This window comes from Coffea arabica, chromosome 7c (genome assembly GCF_036785885.1).
Source record: "Coffea arabica cultivar ET-39 chromosome 7c, Coffea Arabica ET-39 HiFi, whole genome shotgun sequence".
In the NCBI taxonomy this organism is placed as follows: Eukaryota; Viridiplantae; Streptophyta; class Magnoliopsida; order Gentianales; family Rubiaceae; genus Coffea; species Coffea arabica.
Genome location: NC_092322.1, coordinates 13,912,041 through 13,933,722, shown reverse-complemented (window position 1 = coordinate 13,933,722; position 21,682 = coordinate 13,912,041). Strand labels below are relative to the sequence as shown.

At 37.8% G+C, this 21,682-nt stretch overlaps 3 protein-coding genes across 3 annotated transcripts; 2 read left to right on the top strand and 1 right to left on the bottom strand.

The window, feature by feature from the left end:
* Positions 1 to 3,294: 3,294 nt before the first annotated feature.
* On the bottom strand, positions 3,295 to 7,138 carry LOC113699601 (putative late blight resistance protein homolog R1A-3). The gene is made up of 4 exons (XM_027219972.1): positions 7,001 to 7,138; positions 6,913 to 6,956; positions 4,603 to 6,864; positions 3,295 to 4,486 (listed from the first exon to the last, which is right to left on the bottom strand). The coding sequence occupies exons 1-4, from the start codon at positions 7,136 to 7,138 to the stop codon at positions 3,295 to 3,297; spliced, it is 3,636 nt and encodes a 1,211-aa protein (XP_027075773.1).
* Positions 7,139 to 7,851: 713 nt separating this feature from the next.
* On the top strand, positions 7,852 to 8,652 carry LOC113699599 (uncharacterized). Its single transcript, XM_027219971.1, has one exon. It carries the CDS (start codon positions 7,852 to 7,854, stop codon positions 8,650 to 8,652), a length of 801 nt encoding a protein of 266 aa, XP_027075772.1.
* Positions 8,653 to 9,320: 668 nt separating this feature from the next.
* LOC140010558 (uncharacterized) lies at positions 9,321 to 13,430 on the top strand. Its single transcript, XM_072057847.1, has one exon. The coding sequence runs from the start codon at positions 9,321 to 9,323 to the stop codon at positions 13,428 to 13,430; it is 4,110 nt and encodes a 1,369-aa protein (XP_071913948.1).
* Positions 13,431 to 21,682: the final 8,252 nt, after the last annotated feature.

The window sequence follows — 21,682 nt, the reverse complement described above, 5'->3', positions numbered from 1 at the left end:
ATGTTCCAGTACATACCCTTGCGACAGCTGAGTGTCAAACAAGAACTTCAGTATTTTTGCTCGTCCCTCACTCAATTTTTCCCCGATAGATGCCAGCCTTGTTTCCTGCTACCACAAAAATATGTCATCTTTCATTGTCTATAATTTCCCATACTTCAGTAATTCTGGAACGTTGGAATACTCACCTTTGCCAATAAAGCAACGATCTTCGTTTGACACTTGTTCATCGCACTGCTATCCATCTGTACATAAAACTACAATTTATACTTTACTTTTCTAATGCTACAAATACCTTGGCACAAACCGATGCATACCTTTATTCTTTTACCTTGCCTTCTGTTTTGTTTGTCTTCCCCCACAGGCTTCTCCGTATTGTCCATCCTTAGTCTCTTTCTACTCCTCCACTTTGTAATTTTCGATGCACTCTTTTCACCAATTACAGTACTATTCGTAGTGACTCTATCATTTTCACTCCTGCTTTTGGACCTAACATCTGGCGTTGTAGGACTAAATTTATGTAACTCACTCCCTCTTTTAACATTACCGCGCCAATCGTCCTTCTGCCCACCCTCCACACCAACTGCCCGGTTTGTTTTGCACACCCTTCCACTTTCATACATGCTCCTCAGCCTTTCAAAACGACATTCAATCATTGCTTCCATTCTATCAATACTATCCTTCACATACCAATACTATCCTTCACATCTTTATTACCACATTCAATTTCAATCAGTCTTCTATCAATGTCTTCTCTACAGCTTATGTTACTGTAAAACTGCACATTGCCCTGTCACTATAAGCCTTCAGTTTTGTACTACTAGTAACGTCACAAAATGCAGATTGCAATTTCAACAACAATTCACACGAAAGGATTTTACATTACCTGTTCCCCCTCAAATATGTGATTCCTCCTCAATATTCGCACGCTTTCATTAATCTCGTACCTTCCCCAAAATCTTAGCCTCGGCCCTCTCGGCTGGAACTTGCGAAACTCGTCCTCACCCTCGATATAGAATCGTTTCAGATAGTAAATCTGCACGGACAAAAACGCCTACCATCATTTACGGGTCTTTTCTATCAAAGTTTAATTTCATTATTCCAGCAATTCCTATCTCTAATACAAAATGGTGCGTCTTTCTTATACCATCAAGAAAAGTGCACATCCCGCTATTCCGTTGCCGTCTCTATCACGGATGCTCTTCACCAAATTGTCAAGTATGAATTTCGACCAGTTCAAATTTTCCATATTCTCCTCTGTAGCCACTACACCCACCAGAGCCCGGCTCACTGTGTCATCCAAACTTGGTGCTAACAACCTACCAACAACAAACAGTACGAACTTCACTTTGAATTCTAAGCCTTCTTTATGCAAACTACATATACTGTGCCTCAATTCCTCCACTACAATTTCACCGCTATTTATTCTGATATTCAATTCTCTTTCCAACTCTGTATCCATCTCTTGCCTTCGCTTTTCGCTTTCAATATCTTTCCCACGGCTGCTCAAGCCAAGTGCACATTCCACATCCTCGCCTGTCACCTGTAGACAGTACCCATGAACGTTCAGTGTCCTCCGATCTACATCAAAGTTATCCACCAGCCACTTCAACATCTCTTCGTCAACCTCTACTCCCTTCACATTCAAAATTGACCCGAATCCAAACTCTCTGACAGCCTGCCGCTGCTCATCCGAGATCCAATCCACCATATTCTTCACGGAATGAGTTGAGTGGCTTACCATTGTTTCCGCCGTCCGACGAATGGCCTTCTTTTCACTGCTGCAACTTTTATAATTCGAAGGTGTTCCACTCTCATGCATCAGCGATACTACCATTGTTTCCGCCGTCCGACGAATGGCCTTCCTTTCACGGCTGCAACTTTTAAAATTTGAAGGTGCTCCACTCTCATGCATCGGCGATACTACATTTTCGCTTTCTCCTTCACTGTCCCACTGCATATCCGAAGCATCTATTTCCGCCGCCAGCTCCATAACAAATCCCTATCTTCTGCTATTCCTCCTGCTCCGGTTTTGGCGCTTCTTCCTTTCTAATACGCCTACACTCTTTAGCTTGTCCAGTAAGCTTCGCGCCTTTTTTCCCTGCCGTACTTTCGCGTACAAACCCTCACTTTTCCGGTTGCTTAATTTCGGCCCCTCCACATTTCACATGCGCGGCTGGAGTCCCTTCAATGCCCAATACATCTTCCGATTGCACGTCACAAAAGCCCTTTCCACGTGCCCGCCCAACACGCTTCCCCTAGCGTTTGTGGCCCAAAATGCTTGAATGTCTTTTCCCTTAACTTTCCACACCTCTGTTTTGACTTGTAAACATACCGCAACAACATCCCTTTCTCCTCAATAATAGACAATCTCCATTGCCATAAAGCCTTGGATACAATGATCAATTTCAAACTGTCCACAAAACAAATTAAAAAGAAAAAAGTCATTTACTTTTGGGAAAGGAAAAAATTAAAAATGTTCCTGCATCATATTTGAGAAATTTCTATTGATTAATAGGTGTAAATGAGGCTCTTAGAGGGAATCAGAGAATGATTGAACAGAAACACAAGGGAAGTTATTTCATATTTCACATCCTCAACAAATTTTCAATGGGATCATATGATTGTAACTATGAAAAAAATATTGAAGATGGGATTCGAAAACTTTTTTTTCTCTCTACTATTTCAGCTGGCTCATCTTGAGCTGAAGATGAGCCAGCTGACGATCGCAAGATTCTTGACAATTATTGGGCCAGAAACAATAGCAATCTAGTGCCAATTTTTCAATCTTCTCAATCATTTCAAGATCGCAAGAAAATGCCCCGAATTCTATATTAATTGTAAGATTTTTGAGTATGGGTTAATTTAACATGTCCCAGAAGTTATTTTAACATCTCCATATTTAACTTCATTTCATCTTGTGGGTTTCTTTAATTTGGAGAAATACTTGTGTAACTCACGTGGAAGAGGATTTAAGAAATTGTTAGTTGAGGGTTGGAAGTGCGTAGGGAGAGGTGCGAAGACAAAAAAGTAAATAAATAAATAAATTGGGATGATAGATTGTGAACACTAATAAATCTTGAATGAAAAAATTGTCCAAAAAAATCGTGAATGGAAAAAAAAAAATAATGATAGACAATGTTGACTTCGTAAATGCATTATTTTTCTTATGACTGCAATCACAATAATGTTACAGCTGCACCAAATTGAAGCCAAAGAACTCCAGAAATTGCTTCCAGAAACATGAATATAAAATTACATCGTCGGTTCCCACGCTGAATTGACCCTTAAACGAATTCAAGAAGAGACATGAATTGGTTCACAATTGCCACAAGTGATGAGAAGAGTTAATTCAATCGGGAAGTCCCAATTATCTTCAAGAATGACCTTTAGATCATCATTTCCTGCATCCATCTGTTCTTGTTGAATTTGCTTTACAGAAGTCACAGCAGACTTACAGCACCATGTGAGCTCTATCATTTCAAGATTTGAACATTCCCCTAAACAAAAAGGGACCTCTTCCAGTACATAGCAGTCTTGGACAACTAACTTCTCAAGACGGGAAAAATTGTCAGAAGGGGCAGTCCAACTTCGGAGGTCCAATTTTGTCAATTCCAAGAATCGGAGGTTAAGGAACTCCCCTGCTTTCATTTCCCATTTTTCCCCTACAAAGGCTTCATGCCGTAATTTAAGCACTTCAAGACTCGGCAGCTTTCCAATCGTTGAAATTTCAGTCCATGGCACACGAGTACGTGAGAGAGTCAACTTTTTCAAATAAAGTGGGAATTTAATTCCCAACGGAGCAAGATTTCTCACTTTAAGTGACTCTAGTTGACTCAGACCATCCAGCACGAGAATCCAGTTTCTGGAAGAACTAGAACCCCTTAATGGCAAGCATTTTAGCCTGCGGATGCTTGGTAACTTTGTCAATATCTTCTGCAAGCTTTGAGAAGAGGAATCAATTGCAAGGCTTAAAGTCTCTAAATGTTTTAAATCCGGGGAGCCCGCAAGACTGTCAGCAGGAAAACGAAAACCACACCGGGAACTTTTAATGAATAGATGCCTCAATGTCTGAATGTTCCAGATAGTGTTCGGTAGCACAACATCATCCCAGCTTTGTATCAAGAAGAAAGTTTCTAAACTTGAGAGGTTAGCTATGTCAGATGGCACGGACTTAACGCTCCGAATCGCCAAGTATCTCAAGTGAACAAGCAATACCACTTCCATCGGAAATTCATAGGTAAAATCAAACCGTCCCAAATCCAACACTCTAAGAAGTTTAAATAACAGAACCCCGATTGGAAAATAAAGCACCCCATCCCACTTAGCAGAGAAGTGCAAAGAACGTAAAGTGGGAAAGAATACCTTTAACTTCTTAAGCTTCTCTGGCTTGGAATTGTAAATACATAGTCGGTGAAGGTTGTGCAGTCCAGTCAGAGTAAAAAGATCATTTTCCCCATGAGAAATCTGTAGAAACTTTCTTCTTTGGCTTTTTCCACACAAAACTCATGTATCAAATCATGAATTCGGCAAGCTTTGGCACCACCTATAGATCTTTGTTGGGTGACCATAACTAAACTTCTTTGGACCAGATCGGTCAAGTACTCAGCGACCATATCCTCTAAGATTTTTCCTTCAGTCTTTTGCAGAAATCCTTCAGAGCTCCAAAGCCAGATCAATTTTCGGACAGGGACGTCTGCATCTTCCGGGAATGCTCCGAAGTAAAGAAGGCATGGCCTCAGATGACCTGGTAAATTACTGTAACTCAACTCCAGTGTCCTCTTGCATTGTTCAGTCTCAACAATGGTGCTAGAACATAGAGTTTGTGCAGCTTCTTTCCAGCAATCTTGCTCGGTAGTTGCAAGAATTCCAGCAACAAGGACAATTGTAAGAGGTAGTCCCTTACAATTTTTTGCAATTTGGAATCCAACTTCATTCAGTGTTGGAGGACAACTTTCTTTGCCAAATAGCTTATTTTGCAGCAATGCCCAACTGTCTTTGTCAGTAAGTTGGCGAAGATGGTAAGGTTCACTAGCATGTTTTAATTGCAATGGCAAACTGTGAATTCTACTGGTTAAGAGAATCCTGCTTCCATTTGCATCATTTGGAAATGATCTCTCCAACAAATTCCATGCCTCAATGTCCCATAAGTCATCCAAAACTATGAGATACCTATTGCTCAACAAAACCTTTCTTAGCTCTTCAGCCAATTCATCTTCATCTTTGTTAAGACATTCGCCAGGACTATCACGATGAATACTGCACAAAATCTGGGCTAACAAATTGTGCTTGCTGTATGCTTGAGAAACAGTACACCAAGCATGAATATGAAAGTGGCGAGAAACTGAATTTTGCATATGGTGGTAAACTGTGTTTGTTAATGTTGTCTTACCAAGTCCTGCCATCCCAACAATTGAAATAATATCCAGCTGCTTTAAACCTCCGGTAAGTCTACAGGTGATTGTCTTCACCGCTTCATGAAGCCCCACCGTAGCTTCATTCAATGCTGGGCTACTGAGTTTTGATGACGTATGGGCTGAATTGTTGGTAACTCTCAGAGCATCAGTGCCATTGCTGTGCCTGGCAAAGATTCCATGGGCCTCAATCCTCATCAGCTCTATATCTCCAGCTAGGGTATCCAAACATTCAGGTTTATTCCGAGATACAATAGAGTTGACGAGTAACTTTGCCTTATAGGCCACCTCCATACCACGATCCCAAAGAGCTTGGAGTTTTTGGTTCTGGTTGCGCTGCCCGACAATATTCTTGAGGAAAGATCTTAAGAATATGAGATCCTCTTGCACTTTGTGGATATGATCCTGTGGTAAATCAATTGAATCAGCTTCAGAATTTGATAAATCTTGAAGACTTTCTAGGAGGAAATCAAAGCAGCCCAACTCATTGGTCCAAGGAAAGCTTTGTGATGGTGACGGATAAATTTGTGCAAATTCTGTCGTAATAAACTTGAGCACTTTGACCAAATGATAAAGCGCCAGATCTGTTTCCTTGGCCAAACCTTCTTTCATTTCAGTTGCTGAAAGGGATAAAATCACAATTCCTGCATCACAGGCCACAAATCCAATAAGATCCTTCATTTGATCGTGTAACCCGTCGAATTTCTCTTGCTGCTGCCCGAAGAGGACACTCAGGAACCTTACTCCCTCGTGGAGTATTAGCATTCGATCCTTCACCAGTACCGAGAAACTGGGAAAATGTTCTAGTAGCTCCATAACATTATACAGGAGACAATCAATAAAGTTGGTCAATAGATGCTTGTTCTTCTCCAGCACTAAAGTGCGTGACGATCTTGATAACTTTGAAGCAGTCAGGACATGGATATAAGTTTCTTGGACTTGGGGATCAACGGGATCAATCTCCTTGCGTATCAATTGGGAAATTTGAAATTCCATTTCATTGCGCACTTGTTCACTGTTTCGGTCAAACCAACATATAGAAATCAGGCGTGCAGCTTTGACTGCCACAACTTCAGCGTGGATCAACAGATCGATCAATCCCTTACCCTCAACGCCTTGCACTGTGGCAAAGCAAACGAAACTCTGCAAGAACAATAGCTTCGCTTGAAGGGTTCTCATTACAATACGCAGAGCATTGTCAAATCCGTAATTCAAACGGGTAAGCCACTCCAGATTATTTAAAACGGAGTCAGTCAAATTTGTATCCAGTCGTGGATCTCCCAGTGAGTAGTGGTGCAACAAACTGATGATGCACGATGGTCGGATTTCTGTCTCAAAAAATAACCTGATTTTTTCCTTAAATCTGATGAGCTCAGTTGTGATGTCATTAAGACTTGATGCACCAGACTGAATATATGTAAAAAACAGCAGACATTTCCTCCCGATCTTGAATCTTCGACAAAATAATACTAAAGTCTCAAACTGTCGGACTCAGTGTTACCCTTCTCCGCCAGATCGTGTTCCCAACACATTTCCTGGTTCCTCCTGCAATTTGTAACATACAGATCAAAGGGGAGCAATACGAGTACCTCCTTCCACATCTCCCGGATTTGATCATTCCATTTGAACTGGACTTCACCATCGAACTTGGGCCCCCTCTTCAAAAGCCAGTCCAGATGCTCTAAGATAGACTCAAAGGCACTAGTGCGGCTACCACTGGAGGCCATCTTCATTATGGTGTCTTCTCTTTCACTCTGATGTCAGATCTCTGTCATTATAGTGTAGCAAATGATGCCGAATGAACTTAGTTCAGGACTCCTTTTTTCTTGCTGTATTTTTATGGTGGTGTTAAACATATGCAACACTCCAAAACTCTCTAACTGGGAGCTTTCTCTCTCTAACTGGGAGCTTTCTCTCCACTGAGTGGGAGATTGAAAATTTCAAAAAATCCCGCTCAAAACTCTGAACCATCCTTAAGCAAAATTCCAAGATTGTCGGAAAACAAAACACTTCCAGTGATTCTTTAACATATTAACCAACACTCGGTGCAAGATATCGGGTTGCTAAAGTAGTGAAGTCGAGGTAGATGCAGAGACGAAAATGAAGTACCTTTAAGCCTTTAAGTATGATCAGACAAATGGAGGAAAACTAGACAGAAGTTCAATAAATTGGTCGGAAAGCAGACAGTGCAACACCTCCCTCTTTTTCACAATTTCTATTCTCAAGGAGCCTTAATGAACCAGGTATCAGTGCATTAACTACTCAACCATGTCTCAGTTTGCACATGCATTTGCACAAGTAGGGTGTTTTTGCCTACCAGGTAGTGTACTTAATTAGGGAAGATTTCAGTCTGTTTTTCCCTTTCTCTCTGGTTTCGTTAGCGTCTTTTATTTGTTCTTAACTATAGCTAGAGGAATCCCCTTTAGATTTACGTGTTTCCATGGCGGATGAACTGGAGGAAGTGCTTAAAAAATTCGCCCTGTCTAACCTAGAACAGGATGGAGCTTGGCTTGAGTTGGACGATATAGGCCCTGGAGTTAATGAGTGTAGGAACAGCATAATAGGGAAGATAAGGGGTGAAAAAGTGGCTAATTTTACTGGAGTAAAGAATTTCGTGACTGCAGCCTGGGGTTACCCCAAAGAACTTAACATGGCTGAGCTTGGGCCTAACTTGTTTCAGTTCTTTATTCCAGATGAAGAGAGCAGATTAAGAATACTTAAAGGTGGGCCGTGGTTGATAGATAATCAAATTCTTGTACTCAATAAGTGGGAGGTTGGAATCGAGGAAAACACTGAGGCTTTCAGGTTTGCTCCTCTGTGGGTACAGGTATGGAACTTGCCCATCCATTGGATTTCTAAAGATGTGGGGAAAAAAATAGGGAAAGTTTTCAAAGAGGTAAAAGAGGTTTTAATTCCCCATTCTGGGGGCAAGGAAGGGAAGCATCTTAAGCTGCTTGTGAGTGCTGACATGACCCAACCTCTGTTAAGAGGCACAGCAGTTAAAATGAATGGAGTGTCAAAATGGATCAACTTTAGGTATGAAAGAGTGCCTGATTTCTGTTACAAGTGTGGTATAATTGGTCATAGTGAGAGGAAGTGCAAGAATGAGGTGAATATCAAAAAAGGTCAGCAAGAGAATCAGTACGGACCCTGGTTACGAGCCCAGACTGGGAAAGTTTCCCCACAAAAGGATGGCAAACCCAACTCTTACCATCCAGATAGACAAGTGTGGGGTTTTTAAAATGGGGAATGGATAAAGAAAAAATACGGGAAAAGCAGTGAACAGGGGTCCAAACCAGTCAGACCTGAAAGTAGTAGAGGTATGGCTTTGACTGAGAGCGCTGACACCTCGCAAGGTCGCAAGGATGTGTTCAAGGAGAGTATACAGAACTGTGATCAGGAAGATGTGGAGATCATAAATGCACAAGAGGATAAGGGAGTTAAGGAAGGAGATGGAGATACGCAAGAGGTGTTTCAGGATACAGGTTCTGAAGTGGATAGAAGGGTGAATGAGGTTTTAACAGATGGATTATCATCAGTGCCTGGAGTGAGTGAGCATAGACATATAGGTTCTAAAGTGGATGAAGATGTGGTGATGAACATAGTTATGCAAGAGGAAGAGGAGGCGCCAGAATAGGTCATGAAAGGTGGAATAAAAAGTGAGCGAAAAGTAAGACTTCTAAACAGGAAGAATGGAAGAGGTAGACAAGCTCTGCAGGAGATTCAAAGCTTGGAACATAGGAAAGGATTGTGCACTAAAAGGAAGCTGAATATTACTGATGAGGAAATGCCTGATTTGGGATCTACTGAACAGATGGCTAAAAGGAACAAATTAGGAGAAGAAGGGGAAGATAATGGACAGATGTACAGGGTGGAAGAGACCAGCCCATCATGGTCTCTAAACAATCCATGAGAGTTCTAGTGTGGAACTGCCAAGGTGCAGGGAGCCCCTTGACAGTTCCCCACTTGAAGGAGGAAAATAGACTCCTCTCCCCAAGCATTATCTTTCTCAGCGAAACAAAAAACAGAAAAGGGTACATGGAAAAAGTTAAAAAAAGGTTGAATTTTGATAATAGCTTTATAGTTGAAGCCATGAACAAAAGTGGAGGTATGGCTCTTTTGTGGACTAATGATGTCAAGATCTCAGAGGTACAAGGAACAGCTTTTACTATAGAAGCAAAAGTGGAAGATGAGGAAAAAAAGGAAAGCTGGTGGTTTATTGGTATATATGCAAGCTGCGATTGCCAGATAAGAAAAGGTCAGTGGGAGGTGTTAAAAAGGAGGAAGGCAGGATGGGGAGACAAATGGATGATTATGGGTGACTTCAATGATATCACCTCCAATGAAGAAAAATGGGGTGGAAGGATGAGAGATAACAGAACCTTCCATGATTTTAAGAAGTTCATAAATGAAAATCAATTGATGGATATTGGCTTTGAAGGCAAGCCATGGACGTGGTCCAATAACTGGAACGGAAATGGTGAAATTAAAGAGAGGCTAGACAGATGCTTATGCTCGATTGAATGGTCACAGTGTTATGAGGAGGCCAAATGCTCACACATTGAATCACATGCATCGGATCACAGCATGCTGGTACTAGATACACTGAAGGATAGAAAGAAAAGGAAAAAAAGGTTTCAGTTTGACAAAAGATGGTTACAGCATGATGGAATTCAGGAGGTGGTGAAGGAAGCATGGAACACACCTTGTGAGGGGACTAAATGGTTCAAGGTGCAACAGAAAATCAGGAACTGTAGAGTTGAACTACTAAAGTGGAGCAGTAGTAAGAAAGAGAATTCGATGGAAAGAATCAAATGGTGCAAAAACCAGATTGAGGAATTGAAGGAATCAGAAGTAGAAAATAAGAGGCAAAAAATACAGGAAGTGAAAGGAATGTTGAAAATAGCATATGAGGAGGAAGAAGCTTACTGGATCCAGAAAGCAAGAGTGAGATGGTTAAAAGAAGGGAACAAAAACACTCAGTTCTTCCATGCAACTGTGAAGGGGAGAAGGAGAAGGAATAGGCTTCAGAAAATGAAAAAGTCTAATGGTGAGTGGACAGAAACTGAAGAAGAGGTGGGGAAGGAAGTAGCCACTTATTATAAGGAATTGTTTAAGAGTTCAGGGTCAGGGGAACTAGATGAAATCTTAGAGGGGATTCCTGTCTCTATAACTGAACAAATGAATAGGGAGCTAACTAAAAGAGTAGATGAAAAGGAAATAAAAGCTGCTTTCTTCTCTATGGATCCTTATAAGGCTCCTGGGAATGATGGAATGTCCCCTCTCTTTTTTCAAAAATTCTGGAGCATTATTCACAAGGATCTTGTAAGTGCAATCCAAGGTTTCTTTAATAACAGTGTCCTTCTCAAAGCCATGAACCACACTGTTATCTCTTTGATTCCAAAAGTGAGCTGTCCCACTGAGATTAAACAGTATAGGCCTATAAGTCTTTGCCAAGTAGTGTACAAAGCTCTAGCTAAAATTCTTGTTAACAGACTAAAGCCTTTTCTCAGTAGATGCATTAGCAAGAGTCAATCAGCTTTCGTTCCTGGTAGGCAAATTTTAGACAATGTCATGCTCTCTCATGAGTTGATACACTTTCTGAAAAACAAAAGACATGGTCGAGTAGGCTCAATGGCTGTGAAACTGGATATGTCCAAGGCCTACGATAGGGTGGAATGGGGTTTCTTGAAAGCTATAATGGCCAAGATGGGTTTCTGTACCAAGTGGATAGAATGGATTACAACCTGTATCAGCTCAGTGACCTATTCCTTCAACATAAATGGAGAGCATAGGGAATACATCACTCCTTCAAGAGGCATCAGACAAGGAGACCCACTATCCCCCTATCTGTTTCTACTATGTTCTGAGGGACTGTCACACTTGCTGCAAAAAGCAAAGAGGGGGAAGGAGCTAACAGGGGTTAAGATCAGTAGAGGAGCTCCTGCTATCACTCACCTATTCTTTGCGGATGATTCCCTAATATTCTGCAAAGCCAACTCTCAAGAAGCTGGGAAGTTAATGCAAATACTAAAAGTGTACGAAGAGGCTACTGGACCGCTTATCAATATGGATAAATCCTCTGTTTTCTTTAGCAAAAATACAACCCAACCAGTGAGGCATGAAGTCTGTCAAACAATGGGGGCAATCCAGCAGGTAGGACAAGGCAAATACCTTGGATTACCAATGATCATTACAAAGTCAAAAGAGCAGGTGTTTGGTTTCATCAGGAACTCAATTGATAATAAACTATTGGGATGGAAAAACAAGTTGCTGAGTCAGGCTGGCAAGGAAATTATGCTAAAGGCGGTGGCGATGGCTATGCCTACCTACACTATGTCCTGTTTTAGACTACACACTAAGCTCTGTAGAGATATCAGTGCCAAAATGGCAGACTACTGGTGGGGTGAATCTGAAGGGAAGAAAAAGATGCATTGGATTGGCTGGAGGAAGATGACTGAAAAGAAAAGTACAGGAGGAATGGGTTTCAGGGACTTGCAAAAGTTTAACAAAGCTCTACTGGCCAAACAAGTGTGGAGGTTGATAACACAACCTAACTTGTTGGTCAGTAAAGTCTTAAAGGCGAAATATTATCCTAAAGAACCCATATTCAACTGTAATGTGCCTCGAAATGCTTCATGGCTGTGGCAAAGTTTATCAACTGCTATAAAAGATGTCCAAATTGGAAGTAGGAGGAAAGTTGGGAATGGTAAAAGTACACGTATATGGGATGACAACTGGATTCCAGACAGACCATCTGGGAAACCAACGTCTGCAAAGCCTCAGGGATGTCACCTCCAGTTTGTATCAGAGTTGATGATCAACAGCAGATGGAACACAGTGCTGATATTCAGAATATTTAACTCACAAGATGCTGAGAGGATTCTGAAAATTCCTATAAGCTTAACTGGAAAGGAGGACAGTTACTACTGGATGCACTCACAAAATGGACAATATACAGTCCAGTCAGGCTATAAGATTTGGATGAAGGAAGAGAATCTGGAAGGCATAAGGAGGAGGGAGAATACTGGAACAAGCTATGAAGGGTCCATGTCTAATACCTGGAAAACACTATGGAAGCAAAAGGTAAGCCAGAAGCTGAAAGTCTTCATTTGGAAATGCCTGCATGGTGGTCTTCCTGTGAGAGCAGAAATTCACAGAAGAACAAGACAAGGGAATCCTTTTTGTACAGGGTGTGGAGAAAAGGAGGAAACTCTTGAACATCTACTGATCCAGTGTAAAAAAGCTAAGGAAATTTGGAAGATGGCTCCGGTGCAGTGGGATGGAATTATGGAGCTGTCAGACTGCTTCATCAGGTGGTGGATAGCTATAGGGGAAGCTCAACAAGACAGAGGAAGGGAGGACCAGGTGAACCTCACCATTAATATCCTCTGGCAGATATGGAAAGCAAGGAACGATAGAGAATTCAATCACAAAGAAAGAGAACCTCACAAGATTATTCAAAGGGCCATGAAGGAGTGGATAGAGTTTGATGAGGCAAACAAAGGCAAGGTAGCAAGGAAGAACACTCAGGAAACAGAAATACAGCAACGAACTGAACCAGAGCCAGGACAAAATGAGAGCCATACCAGCCTAATGATCAAGATTCATACACATCAAGACAAAAGTCAAGCAATAGTAGGGATTGGAATCACTGCAACTGACTCTATGGGACAAATCCAAGCGGGCTGGGCACTAAGAGAAAGACTATCAACTGAGCCAATTCAAGATCAAGCGGTAGCAGTGAGACTCGCGTTACTAAATGCTATCAGCCAAGGATGGAGCAGTATCAGAGTGGAGCTCGATAACAAGGAGCTAATGGAGTGTATAAATGGCTCGAGGCACTGCAACCATATGATGGCTACTCTAATAGAAGATATCCAGTTCATTAGTAATCAGTTTCATAAGTGTTCTTTCTCGTTTGCTAATACAGGGAAAGTAGGCAGTATTAAATTGAGCTTGCATGCTCTAACCATCTGGATAGATGAAGAATGGGTAAATCCCACTCTTAGGTGCTAGGCACCAAGTTTTTGTAGGACGTCTGTCCTTTTCTCTGGACCTTTGTCCAAAGTTTGTACAGTTTAAAGTGCAATTTATATGAAAAAAGCTATCGTTTCGACAAAAAAAAAAAATGTTAAACATATGCAACATTCTTTCTTGCCCTGCTGAGTGCTGTGGCAAACAGTTACTCCACCAACAACGCCAGTCAAGTGAGTCAACACCGCATTCACCTAATTGGCAAATTCTTGGACGGACCCGGTCCATTTCCCGACCCTGGACTGTGTGGCTCTTGAAGGGCACGTCACCCTTCTGGCTTGTTAAATTGCCACAGATGCTTTCTAGTTTCTTCTAGACTCGGTTGAATAACATTTCCTTAGTATTCTGACTCTCGAGCCAACAAAGGCAAGCGAGGGCGGATGTTTTCGTACTTTGACTTCTGTAGTCTACGAAAAGGCACAAAACATTTTCTGTAATAAAGCTAATTTCTTTCTTTCATTTGGACTCGAATATTTTTATCCCCAGCAAACCATTCAACACTCTGCGCCCCAAAATTTCAGCAGATTTACAACTTCCAAATGCAAAACACAAACTACATGAATCAAAAATCAGACGGGATAATTTCAGAAATCTATCCTGATGTTTCTGACTATTTCACTTAATTCCCTTAAAATTTTAAAAATTACACTTACCTCCCTTGATTTCACACTTTGGTAATTAAATCTTCAAATATGGTCAAAATTTTAATGAATACCCTAAATACTCTTATCTTATAATATTTAATTTATTCTTCTGAATAATTATGAAGTAATTTGGCACAATTATAAAAGAAATCCTATCGATATTTAATATTTGATAATTAACAATAACAATAAATATTTTTCTTTGATAGGCTATTTTTCATAGTGCTTTATTGGGGATATAGATTCTTTTTAAGATAGAGAGAAATTATTATCTTTTTTTTTAAAAAAAATTTATGGACTAGCTTTTTTTTTATTATTTTGAAGAAAACTTTATGAACTAGTTCAGTGATGGAACTACCATAATTTGGTAAGATTTTGAGCCATTTATTTTTAGATGTTGTTGATTTATTCTTGAATTTGATACCAAAAAAAAGAGCTAAAAAAATAAGATGATATTAAAAGTCATCAAAAAATATAACTCGTTTAATGTACAACATTGATAGTCCTTCTATATTTTAAATGAAATGTTAAAGAATGACTAAAAGAAAAAAAGGAAAAATTATAAAATTCATCCCTTGTATAAACATGGCAACAAGGGACTTTTATTAAAATATTAAGTTTAGTATTTTCATTTTAAATGAGCAAGGGAGGTTGATGTAATTTTTAAAACCTTAAAGGAGCTAAGTGAAATTGTCAAAAACCTTAGGAAAGGTTTCTAAAATTAAGGGCTGCAATTTTTTTTTTATCCAAAAGCAAAAAAAAAAAGAAAAAAAAAAGAAAAAAAAAAGGATAAAGCAAACATCAGATTTGGGTATCATTGCATATGTTTTAGGAGATTTACCTGGAAGACCTTGTAAATGTCGGGATTAAATCGGAGTCTTGGATATGAAGATACAGCTTCCTTGAGAATTCGGGTTTTTTTTTTTTTTTTTTTTGGTAACTTTCAATTTTTTTCCTCTCATTCTTGTTCATAATCTAAACAAAGCTTTAAAAGGACCACATTTGTTTAATCCAAATTGCCTAAAACTCTCCTAAAACTTCCTCCATAGGGAAAGGTTTGAAGTTTGGATCATTGATAGAAGTGGAAATTGTTTTTCTCCAAACTTCAAAAGTCATGCAGTAATTTCACTATATTTCTTATGTCATTGCTTGGAAAAATTCTAATAGATAGGTCCATCACAATCAATAATTGTACGACTACACTGCTAGGAAACTCACGAGCACTTTCACAGATCCACTTTCTTATCAATAACAGTACTACTACTTTCTCCTCAATGATAGAACATCTCCATTGCCAAAAAGCCTTGCATACACAATGATCAATTCAAACTCTCCCCAAAAAAACAAATAAAAAAGAAAAAAGTCATTTACTTTTGGGAAAGGAAAAAATAAAAAATGTTCCTGCATCATATTCGAGAAATTTCTACTGATTAATAGGTGTAAATGAGGCTCTTAGAGGGAATCAAAGAATGATTGAACAGAAGCACAAGGGAAGTTATTTCACTCTAAAATAAGGTAGTTCACATCTTCAACAAATTTTCAATGGGATCATATGATTGTAACTCCAAATAGCCTACTATGAAAAAGATATTGAAGATGGGATTCGAAAACTTTTTTTTTCTCTACCACTTCAGCTGACTCATCTTGACAATTATTGGGTCAGAAACAATAGTAATCTAGTGCCAATTTTTCAATCTTCTCGACCATTTCAAGATCGCAAGAAAATGCCCCGGATTCTATATTACTTGTAAGATTTTTGAGTATGGGTTAATTTAACATGTCCTAGAAGTTACTTTAACATCTCCATGTTTAACTTCATTTCATCTTGTGGGACATTTCAAAGAAACCACTTATCAAATACTATCAAGGCAGCCATGAATAGGAAGGCAATCAAGGCCCAGAGGAGTTCCAAACTTTCTTGGCCACTTTTGGCAACTAACAGCAGGGCAGCTCTGCATGATTCCAATCAAAGTGAAGTAAGATGACTTCCACTTCAAGCTGAATTTCAAGTAATATAAGCCGTACCTACTTGATGTTCACGATTTTAATCTGGAAGTACGACAATAGGACTTTAATGGGCTTTGGACTTAATAAACTGCAGGAATTCATGACAAACTCTATCATGGTTTCAGAATTGAAATTGCAAACCTGATTGTGAAATTCATGTTTAAGAGGGATTATCCCATTCATTGCTTGTCTATGTTCTTCTTGACACGGATTTTTGTTTCCACCTGGCAGCCCCCTCTGCGTTCTTTAGGTGGCAACAAACATGTTTGACAGTCCCCGTATCCCCATGGAAGCTGCTAAGCAAAAGAGGCAGCTCAAAATGCATTAAGTATGCAGAATGCACTCGAACATCATGAAATCATGGAAGGTACTCCTCGCGTCAACAGCTGCAGTTATTCATACTGCATGGTGCATCACACCCAGTGACAGTAGTGTTTATTTCATCATGGAGGCGGTAGAAGGCCCACCATGTCATGAACTTCTTTTCTCAGATAAGCACTGATCGTGTCTGGAAAATAAGCATCAGCTAATCTCTGTGCCAGCAGCTGCAGCAAAAATGCACGGATTATCTTCAATGATTGGGCAAAGCGTAACTATTACTAAATAAATGCTATTGGTTTGCACTAATAGCTAGTGGCCCATGTTGTGGATAATAGAAACAACTTTTATATTTCATACTTACAATTTTATGAAGTATTTGTTCAACGATAGACAAGTATATATGATTGGGTTTACCAATAGTTCTTGTGAAATTAGATTGAAACATAATTTATAGTGTTTCTCAAGCCAAAATTTCCAAATATAGAGAGATGTGTACACAGATTATTCTTGCTAATTTGTTTATTTTGCTTGAGGTTTAGAGCTTGATTTTTTTTTAAATTTGTTATAGAATGAAAAGTAAAAATAGTTAGCGTATTCTTCAAGAAATTTTGTCACTTTACTGCTTAATTTCTAATGTTCGTAGCAAGAAATTACTTTTCGTAATTATTTTGTTTTCAAAAGTCATTACATTTGAAATTTATTCCGAATCAAATTTTTTGTATTAAAAATGTTTCAGTGAAATTATATTTCTAAAGAATATCTCAAAGTATTTTTTTTTTTGAGGAAAACATATCACAGAGATGGTAGTACCTTACATGAAAAGTCTGAAGAAATCATTCCAGAATATACTCTTCCTTTGTGTGCCTCAAGGAAGTTCACTTATTGCTTGAAAGGTTAGATTAATTTCTTTCCTATTCATCTTACATTCTAAGAGCAATTCAAAGGAATCTAGAGGTTTACAATAACCGATTTTCTTTCATAATTGCATAATTCCATTTTTAAACGAAATTCTATTGAAGGAAGTTTACTTTAGTAGAATTTTATTCCTAAGAAAAAAAATCAAAGTCAATATTATAAGAAAAACCCCAAAAGTTGTTGTTTAGGGATTAGTATATCAAGATATGACATCGTAATTAATTATAATGAGAGTATATGGTAAGGGTATTACCGGAAAAATTAAATCACTAAATTACCAAATCATATTGGTGATTTGCTCAATCTATCTGTCTTTTTCATCAATTTTTATTATTTTTCTCTTTTCTTTTATTTCTTCACAATTGGCACCTATTTATTCCATGTAAAATTAATTTATATAAATTTTGTTTTCCAATTCATGTTTAGTTCCTAAATTATCCACCTAAAGTTTTCTTTCTTGTTCTTCACTAATTCTAGAATATCATTGAGAAATAGGAATCCATTTTATTAAAGGATTTCCTGCAATTATTTCTAATATGAAATGAGTCAACCATCCACTTTGGTATTTGATTGAACAAAAATGGTGATATTATTCCTCCATTGATCAAGAATTTGGATTTTTGGGAAGTATCATGATCATCCAATAAGAAGGGTTTTCAATTTTTTCAAATGAACAATTTGAAGACCTATTGATTCTAACAATTTAAACTCTATTCAATATGGAAATGCAGTTCAGAAAGTTTATTTTCTTAGATGAAATTTAAAGGCCAGTATTACATAAATAACTGCAAAAAGAATGGAAAAGTCCATCTTGGACATATCTTTTGGAATCAGCAACATCAGGGGAAAGAAAAGCAAAAAATATATGATTTTGAGGGTCTTGAACTAAATTTAGCATGTCTACGTTCTTTGTATGGCTACCTTATATACTTGATGTGTATCACTGATATGCAACTTATTTAACGTAATGTAATATAATGAAACATTGAATTTATATAAGTTTAAGAAGGATGATATTTACGAAATTAGTCAAGATTTTTAAGAATATGGCCTAACTAATGCCTAGTCATTAAATTTTAATGAAAACTTTTTCAAATAAATTATCCTATAACTTATAACCTTTCCAAATCAATCTCTATTCCACAAGGAATTCTACTTCTAAAAGAAAATTTAAAAGGTTGGTAGTACATAAAAAGTCCCAATAATATTTATAACTACATTTATGTTGGAAAATAGAAGAAAGTCATTAATGTTACTAATAAAGGCATTTTAGGAAAGACAAAGTAAATCACTAAATCCTCAAACTCCTAGACCTCCTAAGATTAGACCTAACTCCAGAAAGACTAAAAGAAAATCGTGTATTGGTCTAGGTAAATTCATTTAAAAAATGTATAAATTGAGATATTTCATGAGTTTATTAATCTGAGCAGAAAAAAGAAGTAATTCAATTTTTATTGTGCTTCTTAATTAAATGAAATTTAAATGCATCTGGATTGATATGGATAATGTTATTGGAGTATTCTAATTCAATATCCAAAAAACGGTTTGAAACTAAATCCAAATAAAAGGACCTACATTTGCAATGACTTTAATATACAAAACGTATACAACAATAACTTATAATGATTTGGTAAAAGATAAAAGACAATCATCAAAAGTATAATATTGAAATTACCTATCTCAAAATGTTCTGCATGAACCGCAGACCAGTCTTCAATGGAGATAAAATCAATCTTCAAAACTTAATATTTTCGTATGGTAATTAGGACTGTTTCTAGCAAACATCAGTGAAATCTCAATCGCATTCTTCAATTCTCATCTGAACTGCGGCTATGTTGAAAAGAAATACTACGTTTGTCCTTCAACACCAGAAAATGCCGAGATTTGTGTGCCTTAGCTTTTTGTGACCGAATCACAACTCGGCAATATATATATATATATATATATATATATATATATATATATATATGTTTATTTATTTATTTATGTATGCATATTCCAAGTTATAGCTAGATTGTTCATGTAAAGTTCACTTCACATTGTGGTCCATTTTGGTTTAAGCCCAGAAAGTGGCAAGAAATGAAGTACTCAACTAAGGAAAAGAATGCTCCTTTTGTCTAGGAAAATCGAGTGCTCAAGCATTGAGCAATTATCATGATGTAGAGTGGGTTAATCCCAACCTACTGTGCTAAATGCACGTTGGAAAGTATCGAGCAAGTGATTGCTTCTATATACTTTTGATCAATCAATACAATCCTATCGCTTCGACAAAAAAAAAAAAAAAAAAAAAAAAAAAAAAAACCTAAGGAAAAGAAGCTTAAAGGTTTGAAAATCTACTTAAAAAAAAGAAAAATGAAACTGTCAAAAATGTCAGAATTAGAGTTTAGCAGCCTCTATAACCACGAAGTCTATCACTTCACGCTAAAGTTCAGTTTAAAATCGAGTGACTTGACACATCAATTCATACAGGACATTGCGATGCTCCTCCTTTATCTTCTGAATTGGTGAAGGACGATAAGTGTCATTCCTGAATCTTACTTGTTGAATAATATAGCTCAGCTGCACGTACTGAATATCAGATGACACATTCCAACACAAGGAAAGACCTCATTAGTCAGTTCTTGTTTTTGTGGTCTTTTTTTTTTTTTTTAATATATCTACAGTCAATAGCAGGAGAACTTTGTACTCCATTTTTTCAAGAAAGAGCAAATGTGACCTCTGCCGTTTCAAGAAGATACAAGGGGCTGTTTCAGCTGATTGTCATCAGAACAGCAAGAGGATAGGAGATAGAATGAATGCCAACAACATAAATCAAGGTATGTTTAAAGTCAGACACTTCTATGTAATTAAAACTGGCGATAATTTGCGTCAAAGAAATCCTAAACTAGGGAAAGTGAATCATAGTTTTGGCGTGTCTTAGAGGTTCCAGATTCAGAATTGCTGCTCATTTGCCTTGTGCTCCACTATATCCACCTGTTGATGAGCCGAATTTGCTTTTCCTTCCTCTCTTCAAATGTCTATCAGCAGAAAAAAAGAAAAAGAAAGTGAATCTTGTAACTAGTACCTTGTAACAGATAAGAGATACCAGAGTAACCTTAGTATAAAGTTTCAACAGCTGTTGAAAAACGTGAATCTATCAAAAATATAGAAAGACAGGCCAGTAGCCTGTATCTGCATGGATCTTGCTACTTCATGCTCAAGCTAAATTAAATGAAAACATGCAAGTGTAGTTGTTGGTTCTAGACCAAAATAAATCATATAAGTCACAATAATTTCTCTAATAAAATTTAACAAATAAATTAACAAAAATTCATACCTTAATCTTGCATTAAAAATGCAAATAATTTGTACCATAAAAATGTTGATTTGGCATGGGTTGAGGCGCAGACTAGGTCGCTCTCTTTAAGACGATTCGCGCCCCTACGGAGTATCTTCCGGTGTAGTAGGTCTCAGCACGTCGCTTCTAGGATACAAGAGCCCAGCCTTTTGCACACTGTAGTCTACTCCAATCTACACTACTGGAGTAAGACAGAAACCTCACACTAACACTGTTCTTTGCCCTATAAACTCTTATAGTAGTGGAGAAAAAATAGAAGGTAGTATAGAGATAGCAAAGTATATATTTGGTTTGGTTGATAAATGCCTTATATATAGGCTAAGAAATTAGGAATATTAGAATTCCAACATTAATAGGAATTAACACCTCATATTTCAGTTACAAATTGAAAAGTCTAGATTCATTGTATAACGGTAAAAAATTACTAAAAAAATTCATAAAACCTAATTATTACATAAGTTACAAATGCAAGACATAAATCCCATAAGTTACACATTTAAATGTTTTAATTTGTAACTGAAAATTTATTTAAAGAATTTGTAATTTATTTAGTTTGAATTCAAAATAAATATGTGATATTTTTTATTAAAATATCCAACAATCCCCCACTTATTTTAATAAAAAAATATAATATTCAAAACTTAACACTTAATAAGGCAAAGATTAAAAATTCATGCATAATGAAGGTGGCAATGCCTTTAAACCTTCACTTAGTGCTCAACAATTCCCGTGCTAGAGTCAAAGTGGACTTAGCCTTTAAACGATGACTACTTGAGGGCACGTGAAATCGTATCACACGCATGAACCTTTCAGTGTTCTAAAACAGGTTTCATAAGCCAGCACATTTATGGCCTTGTGCTTTATCCCAGTTTTCATGAGTGCTCTAGAGAACCAGTACAAATTCTCATAGGAAGCGGCCCTACTTCCACACTCATATAGGTGAGTCTATCAAGGATGCTCCTATGACTTAGACATCCCACCCATAAGGGTTATAGAACTCATTAAGGGAA

What these genes read in the sequence shown, in the direction of transcription:
- LOC113699601 (XM_027219972.1), bottom strand. Translation starts at nt 7,138, where the DNA reads ATGGCCTCCAGTGGTAGCCGCACTAGTGCCTTTGAGTCTATCTTAGAG. An exon ending in ACACGATCTGGCGGAGAAGG is followed by an intron (nt 6,865 to 6,912) that starts GTAACACTGAGT and finishes ATTTTGTCGAAG; the next exon opens with ATTCAAGATCGGGAGGAAAT. An exon ending in TTAGAGGATATGGTCGCTGA is followed by an intron (nt 4,487 to 4,602) that starts GTACTTGACCGA and finishes GTGTGGAAAAAG; the next exon opens with CCAAAGAAGAAAGTTTCTAC.
- LOC113699599 (XM_027219971.1), top strand. Translation starts at nt 7,852, where the DNA reads ATGGCGGATGAACTGGAGGAAGTGCTTAAAAAATTCGCCCTGTCTAAC.
- LOC140010558 (XM_072057847.1), top strand. Translation starts at nt 9,321, where the DNA reads ATGAGAGTTCTAGTGTGGAACTGCCAAGGTGCAGGGAGCCCCTTGACA.